The 16,858-nt window shown below is 41.7% G+C and overlaps 1 protein-coding gene across 9 annotated transcripts in view; it reads right to left on the reverse strand.

Moving 5' to 3' along the window:
- The window catches only part of cnksr2a (connector enhancer of kinase suppressor of Ras 2a), a 560,907-nt gene that overhangs the window by 14,659 nt on the left and 529,390 nt on the right, over positions 1 to 16,858 (reverse strand). For 8 of the 9 annotated variants that reach the window (XM_073045761.1, XM_073045760.1, XM_073045758.1 and 5 more), the window contains one exon: positions 7,159 to 7,352. The exons of the other annotated variant lie outside the window; for it this stretch is intronic. In XM_073045761.1, the coding sequence (XP_072901862.1) occupies positions 7,159 to 7,352 (194 nt within the window). The remainder of the gene's footprint in view (positions 1 to 7,158; positions 7,353 to 16,858) is intronic. 9 annotated transcript variants of the gene reach the window in all.

Consider the following 16,858-nt stretch of genomic DNA (forward strand, 5'->3'; position numbering starts at 1 on the left):
GGTACATGGTAGTTTGTGTCTAACCAATCTTATATAGCTTTTTGAGTAAGTTACCAGTAAAGTTGACGAAGGCAAGACAGTGTATGTTCTCTACATGGAGTTTAGCAAGGTCCTGCATGGAAAGTTCAGTTGCTTTGCATTCAAGATGAGGTAGTAAATTGGATTGGACATTGGCTTTTCTGGAGAAGCCACAGAGTGGTTGTAGATGGTTGTCTCTTTGGCTGGAGACCTCTGACCAGTGGACTGCTGCAGCACAGGAGTCGGTGCTGGGTCCATTGTTATTTGTCATCTACATCAACAATCTGGATGCTAATGTGGTTAACTAGATCAGCAAATTCGCGATGACACTAAGACTGGGGATGTACTGGACAGTCAGGAAGACTATCAAAGCTTGCAGCAGGATCTGGATGAGCTGGAAAAATGGTTTGAAAGTGGCAGATGGAATTTAATGTGAGATGTTGCACTTTGGGAGGACCAACTGGGGTAGGTCTTACAGTGAGCGGTAGGAAACTGAGGAGTGCTGTAGAAAAAAGGGATGTAGGATTACAGGTCCATAATGCATTGAATGTGGTGTCACAGGTGCTGGATCATTAAGAAAGTTTTTGGTGCATTGGCCTTCATGGATCACAGTATTGTGCACAGGAGATAGGACGTTATGTTGAAGTTGTATAAGATGTTGGTGAGGCTTAATTTGTGGAGTATTGTGTGCAGTTTTGGTCACCTGCCTACAGAAAAGATTAAAATGAGATTGAAAGAGTATAGAGCAAAAATCTGCAAGGATATGGCTGGGACTGGAGGAGCTGAGTAGAGGAAAAGATTGAATAGGTTAGAACTTTATTCCCTATAACAACGAAGATTGAGAGGAGATTTGATAGACGTATACAAAATTATGCGGGGTATAGATAGTGTAAGTGCAAGTAGCCTTTTCCACTGAGTTTGGGCGAGTCTTCTACAAGAGGTCATGGGTTAAGGGTGAAAGGTGAAAAGTTTAAGGGGAACATGAGGGGAAACTTCTTCACTCAAAGGGTGGTGAGGGTAGTAAGCGTGTGGAATGAGCTGCCAGTGCAAGTGATGGATGCAATTTTAACTTCAACATTTAAAAGAAGTTTGGATAGGTATATGGATGGGAGAGGTATGGAGTGCTATGGTCCAGGTGCAGGTTGATGGGACTAGACAGTTTAAATGGTTCAGCAAAGACCAGATGGGCCGAAGGACCTGTTTTGGTGCTGTAGTTTTCTATCACTCTATGTGATTGTAACTATTGAAACTATATTGAATCACCTATTGATCTTAAAGTTATCAAAATGTGATGTACTTTTGTGTTTCTGGGACTCTACCATGAAAGCCTCCAGAAAAATGTCAGTTTGTCATGATGAATAAAGACTCTCACATTCACAATTGCAGTGACTCTCTGGTGATTTCGATCACAGTCACAACATTTGGGGGCTCGCTCAGGATACATTGGTGACCCAATTACATGGCCTGCAAGTCTAAAGGGATGAGTATTTCTGATTGTGACACCCCAGGTTTAGATCTGTTTTGACAGTGACCATGGGGTCACAAGGCATCGGGTGTGTGTGTGTGTGTGTGTGTGTGTGTGTGTGTGTGTGTGTGTGTGTGTGTGTGTGTGTGTGTGTGTGTGTGTGTGTGTGTGTGTGTGTGTGTGTGTGTGTGTTTGTGTGTGTGTGTCCCGATTAGCAGACAGTGTTGGATAGACAGGGCCACGATTTGTGAAAGATGGTCATTAACCTTTCGGGATGCCAGAGCGGTGAATGTATACTCGTTCTGTGGGCAACGATACAAGTGTAGCATGACTAATGAGTGCACCTGGGTAGTGTGGAAAATACTATTTGGGACTCTCAAAAGTTGCATCTATTCTCATTTGCCTAATAGTTTGTGTGTGTCTGACTGTGTGTGGGAAAACCCGAGGATCAAAGCCTAAGATGGACCATAGTGCAAAAATATTTAACTTTCTACATAAAAGGGATACAGCTATGTCATAGGCTCAGTTACGAAGAGGGGGGAACTCTCAGAATGCATAGTCTATAACCCTGAGATAACAAAGTATCAGGAATGACAGAGTAGAGCTACAGAAGGAAAGGGATCAATACAGTGCAACCTGTTGGCATGGAACCTATAGAGAGCTGACAATGGCAGCCCACAGCCCTGGTGGTTCCTGTGACCTCACCACACAGATTTTGTTAATTTTCTCTCTCTTTAACTGCTCCCCTTAATTCCTCAACTAGATGATCTCCATAACTTATCCCCAGGGTACTTGCTTTGCCTTAACCATTCCTTGCCTGCCTGCCTTGCACTTCCCTCATCATCAAAAAATCTTTTATTTTCATTTCTGCAGCTTGAATGGATAACTCTCTCCTGTTTTTGCTTAAAATCCTTATCTTCAATGCCGTCAGTTCCAATCTGGTTTCCCCAATGATACAGAAATTCACCACAGTTACATGGTAACAACTGACAGTCATGTCTGAAAGTTTTGGTCATCAGAGATCGAAGGGGCGAAGATAAGGATTTAATGAAAGTGCAGTGAAGCAGTGGGGACGGAAGCAACAAGCACACATGAGACAAAGCTGCATTTCAAAGAGTGATTGAAATGAAGAAGATAAATGTGTCCAAGCAGCAGATGTGATCAAATTTCTGGAATATTTTATTGCCATCACTGCTTGGTCTTGTAGATAGCCAATTAGGGATGGCAGATGTAGGTACATAGGGATGTAATAGGTTATGAATTGGGGAAGGGATATGAAGGGAAGAGCATTTTTTGCTGCTCTTCTTAATTAGATCCTCCTTCAAGTTTGGCCTTCCTGGAACAGATTTCTGTCCAGTCACCAAGAGGAGGGTATGTTAGGGAGCATTTTGGAGTTACATGTATGTGAATATAGCAGATATCAATTTAAAAAGCCTTCAGTTCTTAATGTAAATTGTAAATTGCAAGCAGTACATTGAATCTAAAAGCACAGGTTGGCCTACACGCTGAGAAATATGATGGCAAAATGGTGACCATGGATCATTGATTCATGCTTGCATATGCATCAGCCAAATATTAAGTCTATGGGGTTGTGTTAATTGCACTATATCAACTATGAGTTTAAGAAACTTGCACCTTTGTTACATTGTGAACATTGTTTAACATCAGGTAAGTTTGAAATCGGTTTTTCCTAGCCAAGTTATTTGAACATTCAGAGGTGACGCCCACTGCTCTTTATCGACTACCGCTCCCCTCAAAGCTAATCAATAAGCTTCAAGACTTTGGCCTCAATACCTCCTTGTGCAATTGGATTCTCAACTTCCTCACTTGCAGACCCAGTCAGTTTGTATTAACAACAACATCTCTTCCACAATCTGCATCAGCACAGGTGCACCACAAGGCTGTGTGCTTATCCCCCTCTACACACTTTACACTTATGACTGTGAGGCTAAGCACAGCTCCAATGCCATAGTCAAGTTTGCTGACCTCACCACTGTCGTAGGCTGAATCAATGGTGATGATGAATCAGCATATAGAAGGGAAATTGAAAATCTGGCTGAATGGTGCCACAGCAGCAACCTCTCACTCAATGTCAGCAAGAGCAAGGAGCTGATTATTGACTCCAGAAAGAGAAAACCAGAGGTCATGAGCCAGTCTTCACTGGAGGATCAGAGATGGAGAGGGTCAGCAACTTTAACTTCCTTGGTTTTATTTCTTCAGAGGACCTGATCTGGGCACAGCACATAAGTACAATTACAAAGAAAGTATGGCAGCACCTCTACTTCCTTAGGGGTTTGTGAAGATTCAGCTTGATATCTAATAGATGTGTGGTGGAGAGTATATTGACTGCTTGCATCTCGGCCTGGTAGGGAAACACCAATGGAAAATCCTACGAAAAGTAAAGGATATGGCCAAGTCCATTTTAGATAATGCCCTCCACACAAATGAGCACATCTACACAAAGCATTGTTGCAGGACAGCAGCATCCATCAATAGTGACACCCCAACATCCAGGTCATGCTCTCTACATGCTGCTGCCATCAGTAAGATGGTACAGGAGCCTCAGGACATACACCACCATGTTCAGGAAGAACTATCACCTCTCAGCCATCAGGCTCTTGAATCAAAGGGGATAAATTCACTCAACTTTACTTGCCCAATCTTTGAAATGTTACCAGAACTCATGGAGTCACTTTCAAGGACTCTTCCTCTCATATTCTCAATAGTTATTTATATAATTCATTATTTCTTTTTGTATTCGCATTGTTTGTTGTCTTCTGCACACCAATTGAATGCTCAAATTAGCGTGGTCTTTCATGGATTCTATTATAGATTTATTGAGTATGCCCACAAGAAAGTGAATCTCAGGGCTATATATAGTAACATAATATGTACTTTGATGATAAATTTACTTTGAACTTTGTAGATATGCAATTCAAAGGAAGCATGTCAACCCAAAGTATTGAATTAAATGATGTCATTTATAACTATTGAAACTATATTGGATCACTTTTTGGTCTTTTGAGTTTGTGGGACTACTGTGAGGGTCTCCAGAAGAGTATCTGTTTGTTATGATGAATAAAGACTTTCATATTCATAACTTCAGTGTTCCTCCAGTGACTTCATTCACAGTCACAACATGCCATATCTGGACGTGACTTTGTTCTTTTGGTTGTGTTTTTAAAGAAGCATTCTTCATGAAGTTGAGCTCAAATTGTTCCTTATCAAGCTCAGATATATTCACTTGCATTTGCTGACCAGCACTGATTTAAAAAGTTTTATGCTTGCTTTCAAATGTCTCAATGCATCTTCCCTTAATAACTCTGTAACTTTCCACAGGGCTGTACACTCTTCAATAGCTCTGTGCATATTCATAGTTGGCAGATGCCGCTTTATTTCTCCAGATCCTAATGTCTCGAAGTTCTCCCCTTGAGCTCTTCCCTTAAGTAATCTCTAAAACCTACAACAGTGACCAAACTTTCAGTTTCTCTCCTTATCATTTTTTATTTGATTCAACTTGAAATTTTATTTGATAATTTTGCCTGAGGTTTTATGGGCTGTTATCATGCTAAAGGTGCTGTATAAATCCAGGTTGCTCTTGTTGATCTCACAGTAAAACTCCAGAGAAAAGTTCTGTTCTTTTACCCACGTTATGGAATATACTTTGCATTATCTACTAAATTTGCTGATTTCCAAAATTTCATCAATCTTTAAAATCCATCTATGGAATTTTTATATCCTGACTTTGAAGCTATTCTTGACTCTACAACCCACTTGGCAGTTGCAATACAATGTGGGAAAGAATAAATTTATCCACTTTGGTACAGAAATGGTATGAGACCACGTAGTGTTGACATTCAAAGAGAACCAGCTGTCCTGGTTCATAAGTTACTGAAAGCCAAGACTCAGGTGCAGTAAACAACTAGGAAGGCAAAGGGAATTTGAGAACAATAGTGAAAATGAATTCCTGATTTTATATAGGGTCTTGGTAAGACCTTGTTGGAATTTTGTATATGTTATTAGCCTCTTTCCCAATAAAAGGATATACTTGCCATGGTGGGAAAGTAGTGAAGATTCATTCAACTGTCCCAGTACTGGTGAGTTTGTCTATTAAGAAAAGACTAAGTGGGGAAGACCTGCATTCTCCAGAGTTTACAAGAAGGAGAGGAGATCTCAATGAAACTTCCAAAATGGGTTGACTGCAGAGAAGGTGCAGTCTGGAACCCGGAGTCAGTCTTGGAACAAGGGTGTAGGGCATTTAGGAATGAGCTGAGGAGAAAGATCTTCACTTCTCCTGAATCTCTGGAACTCTCTTCTCTGGGGGGCTGTTGAGGCTCTTATTAGCTTTATTCAAGATTTCTGGACAACATGGGATTAAGGTATATGGGGATAATGGCACTAAGATAGAGGTTCAACCATGAAGGATGCAGCAGGCTCATAGTGTCAAATAGTCAACTCCTCCTTCTATATTCGTATTTTTTCTTCCCAAGCCTCAATTCCCACACAACCCTGCCAACGTCAGACATTCTGGATGATCTTGCTAGATATCCTTTGCTAAATTATTTGACCTCTTGTGTCTACCATTGCTCTGCAAATTCCTTTTGAAATCCAAATGACCTTTATCTAGTGAAACCTATATAGCTAAACACAAGGTACCTTGGACATGATAAACCGTTGCTGATTCAAGCACAGCTGCCTGTAAACTGGAGTAATCAGTTACCTCTCCCTAATCTGAGTGAAACTATTCGATTTATTCTTTGAACCACAGAGATGAACCTAGTGCATATGAGCAGATTTGTGGCACTGCAGGGTATCAATCCTTTCCCACCTTCAAAAACGTAGTATTACACGGGGCGAAGCAAAGCCACAAATTTCATTTACACGTGAAGCCATTAACCAATCAGGCATCACGAGGCTCTTCTCATTTTGGGATTGAAACTCATTTGGAAATTGTGGCAGATCATAACAAGCTAGCTGGCTGTGAAAATCTCTGGCTCATTGTCAATTTTAAAACAGCACAGGGTCAATTGTACAGCCTATTATAGGACCACTGTAATAAACCCAGGTATTACCAACATACATGAGGAAGGTGACCTTCCTTTAGACCGACGTCCTATATCCAGGAGTAAATTTTGAGGTGAGGGCTGAGAGGCCAGTGAAAGAGAAGTGGGAACTGCAGGAGAAGATGCAGGATGTGTTTCATTTGGTAAAGCAATAGTCATGGAATCGCATGAGGACCATACCACAGATGTGAACTGTTATAACAAAAGCAATAAAGGACGGCCTGGTCATCTGTATCAAATGTGAGAGAAGAATGCGCAGGCACAATGCCTTCCATTCACTATCACAATGAATGGTGTCAGTAACTAAAGAATTCAGTCTCAATGCTGTTTGGGACAGATAAAGGGAGCTGCAATGAGGTATGATAGATTGTGGTGTCAATAACATGTTCCAGATCCTGAGAAAAGGGGAACTGAAAAAATGCTAAGTCAGCTCAAAGCAGTCAATTCTGACCAGTTTAATTTAGCCCAACAATTAAGATAAAAGAAGCAATTAAATGCAGTGGTCAGTGATAAGAATAATTGTCTGCAGTTTGTACTACTATTAAACTAAATGGGGGAAGGGTCTGCAAATTGAACAATCATAACTTCTACAAAAAAAAGGGAATGTCGTACCTTAATTGTGCTCTTTAGAATTCTAAGCTTGTGCAATTTTTCATTTATGACTGGATTTTCACATCTCTTTTGGAAAGACCTCTTGAACTCCTGTTTGGTGGAAAGACGATGCTCTCCTAAAGGAGACACACTGGCGTTCTCCAGTGCCTTGTACAAATCCTGCAAAGAGTCCCCTGTTTCCTCTGGCGCCGGTTCTGGCAAAGAATTAATTTGGATGAGTCTGGGGTTAATGAAAGACTGAGAACAGCATTCTCACTTCAGAAAGTGCCTGATGTAATCCTGGTTGAAAAGGAGAGAGATTTTAAGCTGTGTTAGCCTACAAACTCCAAATTACACTAGAACCTCTTAGCGGGTTGATTCTGCATTACAACGCTTACCATGAAGAACTTAGCAGTTTAAAATGAAAGAAACTGTAATCTGAAATAAGAACATGAAGTGTTGGAAATAAAGTCTTGAAGCAATAACGCTGCTTCTCCCTCCACAGATGCTGTCTGACCTGGTGCGAATTTCCAGCACTTTCTGATTGTATTAACTGTTTGATTTATTATTATCATGGGATATGATCACTTTGCAGTTAGATTCAGGAAAGGAAACTCTGCCACAAAAATAAGGGGTCCTCTTACTTGCAATGGAACAGAAGGAGGACTTTCAGGCCAGCTCCATGGGGATAATTGCATTAGCACCACTCCATCTCCCTTTATTTCCCAGTATGCATTTAAGTCATTCTCACACATGCTCAGCAAATCCTCTTTAAATCTTTTTGCACTGAGGAGTAATAAACACTAACTAATTAACCGACTAAACAAATCTTTGAGACGTGGGACGAAACCCACGTCATGACACGGAGATTGAACAGATCAAACCTGTTCTTTACAGCTGTCCGGAGCAGCACTAATTGCTGTGAGGTGTGTTACCTCCTTACTTGGCTAGCTAAAATTTATTCAGCATATACATGACAAAGATTTTTAGTTTTCAATATTAAAGCCATGACAAATTGCAACCCCTCCAGCTTGGGTGACTAGTTAAATCAGTGATTACCATAGAAACCCTTGTTTTATGATTTTTTTCAGTGCTTTCTCATAGCTTCATTGGTAAAATGTGAATACCCCTAAGAACTTAAAATCTGAAGAATAATCCTGGACATCTTTATCTTTCTTAGTGAGACAAATAATAGGTAGAAAGCAACGAAGATAACTGTATCAGATATGGACAGTCAGAATCTCTGAACAAAACACTCTCATTTCTGACATGAAGTTACATTCAGACAAATAAATTGGGAACTTCAGTGTGTAGAGAGGTCCAGATAAAGGATGAGGAGAATACCTCAAAAGCAGTAAATAACCATATAATGTCAGTGCATCACTATCTTTAAGTGACAGGTATAAAAACCTTAGCTAATTATATATGAATCCAGAAGCCTATTGAGGTGTTTTTAAACCTAAAAGCAATCTGAAAAAGATCAAAACAGTACAAAAGAAAACAGTGGAAACGGTGAATGTGGACAATGGGTGATAGAAAATAACAGGGTGATTTTGAACTCCAGGATAACAGAAGTACGAACAGAGTGATTGAGCAAGGTAAAATGGTCTTCGGAAGTTTTAGTTATGCAATTCCTTTTAGCTAAGGCTTTGGGCATCAGTTAGTTCAACTTTTTTAATAAGTTGAAGAATGGGGATAATAAGCCACAAGAGGAAGAGACATCGGTTCTCTTTCTTCCTCAGCTGAAGACCGCATGATCCATATGCAACTAAAGAAGATTTCTCCTAACCTATTAACTCCCATTCTGGCTCTTTATGCAGTACCATCAATCAAAGGGAAACCTTGCTTGTTACGTTAGGTACCTCACAGGGAGAAAAAGGCCATAAGAGAAAGGAGCTGAATTGGGACATTCAGCCCATCGTCTGTTCCAAAAGCAACACCACTCAATTAAAGTAGTTCTCCTCTTAAAAAGTACTGACCCTCTTTCAAAATATGTCAGAATATTAATATTGAACAATGTAATATTTAAACAGAAAAACAAAGGTGTAAAATTTGACTTAAAGGCAGTTGACAATATTTACATGGTGCACTAAATGTAGAAAGTCAATCCAGGGCACTTCATAGGAAAGCATAGAAAGCAGAAATGGGGGGCTACCAAAGGAAAAAAAAACACTGGGAGGTTGACTAAGACAGCTGCACTGCTACAAAGAGGTCGTTCTTACCCTCGGCCATTAGGCTCTATAATGAGTCAACCTACAGCTGGGGAAGTGATGACCCCCCCCCCCCCCCCTCCTGTTAGACTGTTGATGTAACTTATTTTTTTATTCTTTCTTACTTCTCTTCTAATATTTGTATATGCTTGTAATGCTACTGTGACACTGTAATTTCCTTTGGGATCAATAAAGTATCCATCTATCTAAAAATGTGAAACAAAACCTATTATCTTTCTGTTGCTGTACTTTTCTATGACTCTATCTAGGAACATCTTAAAAGAGGAGAAAAAAATCGGGCCAGAGACGGGCCTGGGTATTGATTACAGGGCTGCTAATTATTCTAGTGACAGGATGCAGGGTTGCACAACACACCAGAGTTGAAGAAGGGGCAGTTTTAGAAGTCTGAGGGGTTAAATATTGTGACAAGTGGAGAATGGCTGCAAAGAGATTAAAAATAAAGGCGATAAGTTTGAATTTGAGGCACAGGGACAGAAGTTAATACGAAGTCAATAAAGTGGAACAGATAGGGCACAGGGTGCAGGTGCCGACAATTTGGATCAGCAGAAGAAAATGTAAGAGAGAGACCATGCTGGAGACATTCCAAAAGCGGGAGCTGTGGGAAAGTGAAGCAGAATGTGGTAGAGATGGTTATCTTTGTGAAAGCAGTAAAAACGACTTCAGCCGCATCTGGTTCAAGTCAAAACTCAGGATGTTTTTTATGTGCACTGGGAACCCTGGTAAATGCTTCCCGGAGTGGTTGAAGGAATTTTGAGCTTTTGGGACTTGATACTGAATCCACGTTCAAAAGGCTGGACAGAAAGCTCCAAACAGCAATGGTTATTAAGGCCCATTCTCATCCAGCTACTGTGACTAATGACAAATTACATGCAACTTGTATGGGTTAAATCCAACTCCTGCAAGGTCATGTCGAGTTAATGAGGTGTAAATTTAGGATACTTACACATACATCAGTTATCTATCATCTCAAGCACGTACTGATCCTGAGTAGTATTAAACTTCTGGTGATTACATGACAACTGTGGTGAGCAGCTTGATGTGTGCTGTCAAAGTGGAAAATAACCCTCGGGCTCAGACACTGCTCCAGCACATGACCAACAGGATTCTTTGCCCTTTAGGAAAAGCAACTAACTTGTTTAGAAGTAACTCTTAATAAAAGAGCCAAAGTATAATGTTTTCAATGTCTGTGCATAAATATATGTGATTTAAAGTTAACACTGTACCAAAGTATCTCATTGATAACAGCTTCAAAATTATTCTCTGTGGATTTTGTGAAGGAGGAAATTCACTTCGAAGATTGTTTAGCTGGGGTTAAAGCTTTCTGTCTTAACATTTATTTCAATGTTAAAGGGTGGTTAGCATTTGTGGGAAACCATCAAGGCTGATTTGATGCAAATCAATTTTAAAATGATTAAAAAGCTACACCACAGTAAAGACAATGTGTAGAAATAATGGATGTGGATTACCAGATTTTAAGGTCAGAACTTCAAGGGTCACACTTAACATTTTGTCAATACCTATACTTTGTGCAGGAGTCGGTTGGAGGTTTCGAGGAAACAGAATCCCTTTTTCTTTCCCCCTAAAATCTCAAAAATTTTTTGTTAAATAAAGTGTAAAAGCATACTTATGGGGAAATTTTGAAACTGTGATTTATTTTGTTGAATAAGCTGCTAAATTCAATGTTACAGCAACCCTTCCGTTCAACTGTAAGTTACCTCTGGAAAGCTTTCCATAAAACCTTGTCTGAAAAGAGTATAACATCGCCTGTAATGGTGCTGAAAAGCACAAGGATGTGTGCACTTTCTCCAGGAGTGAGCAGAATCCAGTGCTTTATACAATAGCTCACACCCAGCGAGCAACATTTCAACATCCGGTGGATGTGAAAGAGACTGTCGTTGACTATTATTCCTCAGCAAAATGCCATAACACATCTCCAAAGTGCAGCTGTACCCAGCAGATTTGAACCCTGCCTCTCCATTGCTGAACACCCTGGAGACGTCTTTCAGGTCAAATTCTCTGCCTGAAAGTGGGCTCAGGGATTGCAATGCATGGTTAATCAAAGCCCGCTGACTGCCACGCAGGTTGTGTGCTAACTTTATGTTTGCTTCTAATAATGATTTCAGCATTGAGCCAACGTCAAGTGCCTGAACTGAGACTGTGTAATACCATTTAAAGATGCACTATCTTTTGTTACTTTGCACCTTTCGGAGGGGTGTTGTGGCTAGAATAATTGCTGGTGGTTAGGCGGTAAGTTAATTTGATTTGGGAAATATATAATACACAAGGTGGATCCAAAAGATGCAGTGGAGGCTTTGTGGGAGGAGGAGGAGGAGGAGGAGAGGGGTCCTGTATTAGAAAGGGCGGCAGCGAGTCCTCCTGATGCAGGAACAAAAGGCAGCGAGCAGGAGGGGGCAATTGAGAATCACGCACAAAGTACCTTGATGCATTGCCGCAGGATTTTTAAGGACCTCAGATGAACTAGCAGAATGGAGAGTGCAACTTCGAAAACCTCATCCCGTGATTTGCACTCTCTGCCTCTGGTGCTCCTTTCAGGGCTGATCCCAGAATTCCCGCACTTCCCTCCGGCAGCAGCTAGCGAGAGGGAGAAGAGTGGCCAAATGCACTAGCTGCTGCCGGAGGAGAGTGCAGGAGACTTGAGATCCACACGGCAATGACTGGCAAGGCTGTGCACTCCTTCTGGGGCTCACGTTGCGTGTCTTTCAGGATCCCGGTTACTCTTACTTTGAGTGGTTTGATTGGGGTGATTGATGTGGACTGGGGCGCTTTGGCAAAGAACGGCCCTATGACCTGCAGTGGGCTAGTGGCACAACGGTAAACTGAACTAAGATGAATCCCACTGGACTCCTGGTTTTATACTCTACGCCCTGTTCGCTCACTTTTTGCCATTTGCGCAATTTGTTTTTTTTAAAATGCATTGGGTGTTTGAGGTTTTCTTGAATGGGTTCCATGCTGTTTCTTTGTTTCATGGCTGCCTGCAAGAGGACGAATCTCAGAGTTGTATTCTGTGAACATACTTTGATAATAAATGTACTTTGAATCTTTGACACAGCTCCATGCACTAAACCACCGTTACTCATCTCCCAACAATCTTTATCAACCAGGTCTCATTCCTAACATTCAAACCCTTAATCTCAATCTTACGAACATTCTATGCATCTCACAGCTGGTGCATACTTTCAGGGAGCCAATCCATCACAAGTCACATCCCTGAAAACTGTCATGTGATATTGATAGATCATCACCTCTCTTGCGAGATAAGATGGTCCATCATAAATGAGTGAAATGGAAGAGCACACACGTTGTAATTCCCTTAGAAAAGAACATTCTTTGCCCTTACGTTGCTGAGATTATGGCCAGAAGTTGGACATGTCATTAATGATTAGCCCTCACATATAGCCATCAATAGTAGTACCACATCCCCAGGTTTCAGTTCCCCTGCAAGCAACATGCTTCTCTTTACAAGCTGCAGGTGGTACATGGGGCTCTTATTTGCGCTACTGCATTGAAATGAATTAAATTGACTTTATTTCTTACATCCTACACATACATGAGGAGTAAAAATCTTTGTTACAGCTCCGTCTAAATGTGCAATCATAGTAATTTATAATAAATAGAACTGTCAACGTAACATAGAAATACACTCAAATCAGCGTGAGTTAATCAGTCTGATGGTCTGGTGGAAGAAGCTGTCCTGGAGCCTCTTGGTCCTGGCTTTTATGCTGCAGTACCATTTCCCAGATAGTAGCAGCTGGAATAGATTGTGATTGGGTGTCTTGGGTCCCCAGTGATTCTTCGGGTCCTTTTCTCACACCTGTCTCTGTAATCGTCTTGAATCACGGGAAGTTCACTACTACAGATGTGCTGGGCTGTCTGAACCACTTTCTGCAGAATCCTGCGATTAAGGGAGGTACAGTTCCCATACCAGGCAGTAATGCAGCCTGTCAGGATGCTTGCAACTGTGCCTCTGTAGAAAGTTCTTAGGGTTTGGGGGCCCATATCAAACTTCTGAGGTGAAAGAGGCACTGTTGTGCCTTTTTCACCACACAGCTGGTGTGTACGGACCACGTGAGGTCCTCGGTGATGTGGATGCCAAGGAACTTAAAGCTGTTTACCCTGTCACCCCAGACCCATTGATGTCAATAGGGGTTAGCCCATCTCCATTCCTCCTGTAATCCACAACCAGCTCCTTTGTTTTTGCAACATTGAGAGAGAGGTTGTTTTCTTGACACCACTGTGTCAGAGAGATGACTTCTTCCCTGTAGGCCACCTCGTTATTGGTTGAGATTAGGCCAGTCAATGTAGTGTCTTCAGGAAATTGCATACAAATCAACTTACACCTTTGCTTTTTCCCTTTCAGAAAGTTCATCCCTGCAGAAAGGATGCAATAATGCTGAATACACAGTGTTGATTGGTTACACACCAATGGCCACCAGCTCATTTCCTGACAATGTGAGAGCAACCAGGGTTTGGGATTAACAAGGATGACGATAAGGGGCAAAGTGGACTGCAGTAAGAACCAGTGTGCCGGGATGTAAAAACACTCTCATGTTCCACTGCAGAGAAATCTGTCAACAACGTTGATAGGGCATTCTGATGGAATAAACAAAGAAAGGTTTGCTGCTCAGCTTTGGATTTGTCTTCTAGCTTGATCTCCTTTCCAGCACAGTTGACAGGGGCTGCAAATCTGTTGGTTCTACTTCCACATCTCTCACACCCAGCCTAAACAAAGGAATTCCTTATCATTCAAGCTGTTTCCAGAATTTCTGACACTAACTATATGTTATATCAGAATCAGAATTAGGTTCAATATCACAGGCATGTCATGAAACTTGTTAATTTTGCGGCAGCAGTATAAACATAATAAAAATAGAAACAAAAACTTGAATTCCAGTAAGAGTGAGTGTGTGTGTGTGTGTGTGTGTGTGTGTGTGTGTGTGTGTGTGTGTGTGTGTGTGTGTGTGTGTGTGTGTGTGTGTGTGTGTGTGTGTGTGTATGTGAATATATATATATATATATATATATATATATATAGTTAAATAATATATTTAATAGTTAAATTAAGTAGTGCAAAAACAGAAATAAAAAAGTAGTGAGGTACACACACACAAAGTGCTGGAGGAACTCAGCAGGTCAGACAGCATCTATGAAAAAGAGTACAGCTATGAGGTATTGGGCCTAAACCCTTCGGCAGTCCTGCAAATTTCCTCTTAAAAGTAGTCAGGTAGTGTTCATGGGTTCAATCTTCATTTGGGAATCAGATGGCAGAGGAGAAGAAGCTGTTCCTGAATCGCTGAGTGTGTGCCTTCAGGCTTCTGTACCTCCTACCTGATGGTAACAATGCAAAGAGAGCATCTCTTGGGTGGTGGAGGTCCTTAATGATGGATGCCGCCTTTCTGAGGCACTGCTCCTTGAAGATGTATGAAGATATATTCTCTTTCCCTTCCCTATTTTGCATTCCAGGAAGACCATTCCCTTTGGAACAGCGAGTTTTATTCTTTCAGCTCTACCATTACCCGGTCTTCACTCATGCCAGCTCTCCACTAACCTTCCTGTAATCCTGAACCCCAAGCACTCATTCTGGGTAAACCACTGACTTATCACTACATCCAACAGTGTAGTGTACTGCACTCGATGTGGCCTCCACTACATCAGGAAGACCAAAGATAAATCAGGTGACTGTTCCATTAAGACGTTCACTCTGCAGGGCTGAGTGCGTGTTAGCAGACAGTTGATGTTTTAATTCTCCAATCTTCTTTGGCTTTGCCTTCTATGTTGTTCCAATAAAGCCCAGTGTAAGCTTGGGGAACAGCCTCATCTACCACCTGGGTATATTAATCCTTCAGTACTCAACAATTAATTCAACAATTTCAGACGATTGACCATTCCAGCCTTGTGGCTCACACTTCCAGCATTTATGCTTTTCTGTTCTGGTTATTTCATATTTCATTATCAGGCTGCTTCTCTGCTGTTCAGTATTAGATGAGGTGAAACTTCCTCCAACCAAATATTAGAAAGACCCTCTTTTCAGTTCTATCACTAACTGCACCCCCAACCCATCAACCCTATTTCTCCCTAGTAACTGTTGGAAACTGTACAAGCCTATTGTCTCCTCCCAGCCTCTGTTTCACCACGCCCTTTCACTTCTATATTCCAGCCTCTTCCCGCTCCCCTTACAGTCCTGTTGCACGGTCTCAGCCCAAAATGTTGACCATTCCTTTGCCTCCACAGAAACTGCTTGACCCACAGAGTGCTTCCAGCAAGGTTGTTTTTCACCTCTCACAGTTTTCAAAATTTAAAGTTCAAACTACAAAGTATGAATACTCTATACAAGCTTGAGATTCATCTTCTTACAGGCAGCTACAGAACCAAGAAACCCAAATAGAACCCATTAGAAAAGGGCTGTCAAACGCCCAATGCACAGGAAAAAAAGCAAATCGTGCAAACAATAAGAAGTAAGCAAATAGCGTTCAGAACTGAAAACCAAGGCCACAAAGCCAGTCATCACTGCAGCTGATCCAGGGGCCCGTGAGTTGCAGGCCACAGTCTCAGTTCAGTGCTGAGCAGTGATCTGAACGCTACAGACAATAGGTGCAGGAGTGGACCATTCAGCCCTTCTAGCCAGCACCGCTATTCAATGTGATCCTGGCTGATCATCCACAATCAGTACCCCGTTCCTGCCTTCTCCCCATATCCCTTGACTCCGCTATCTTTAAGAGCTCTATCTAACTCTTTCTTGAAAGCATCCAGAGAATTGGCCTCCACTGCCTTCTGAGGCAGAGCATTCCATAGATCCACAACTCTCTGGGTGAAATAGTTTTTCCTGATCTCCATCCTAAATGGCCTACCCCTTATTTTTAAACTGTGCCCTCTGGTTCTGGACTCCCCCAACATCGAGAACATGTTTCCTGCCTCTAGCATGTCCAATCCCTTAATAATCTTATATGTTTCAATCAGATCCCCTCTCATTCTTCTAAATTCCAGTGTATACAAGCCCAGTCGCTCCAATCTTTCAACATATGACAGTCCCGCCATTCCGGGAATCAAACTCATGAACCTACGCTGCACTCCCTCAATAGCAAGAATGTCCTTCCTCAAATTTGGAGACCAAAACTGAACACAGTACTCCAGGTGTGGTCTCACCAGGGCCCGGTACACTAGACCATTCTCAGCTCTGGCCCTAAAACCCTGACCATTTCAATCTGTCCCGGAGCTAAAATTCGCCAACAGTGGACCGTTGCTTGCTCTTGGCCCCAGGCCCTGCTGCTTCAATAGAACTCTTGGGCTGGGACCCAACGCCTCCATTCGTCCCGAACCTGACCTTTCCAATTCAGCTTCTTGCTTAAATCGGTGACACTTCAGATTCTTCCTTGTTCTTGGACCTGGGCCCGGTCCTCAACTCTACCTCACCTCAGTTCTCCTGCCCCAAATTGCTTCCAAGCTCACTTCAGCAGCCAAACATTGGTTTGCTT

Source organism: Hemitrygon akajei, chromosome 5 (genome assembly GCF_048418815.1).
Source record: "Hemitrygon akajei chromosome 5, sHemAka1.3, whole genome shotgun sequence".
NCBI classification, from domain to species: Eukaryota; Metazoa; Chordata; class Chondrichthyes; order Myliobatiformes; family Dasyatidae; genus Hemitrygon; species Hemitrygon akajei.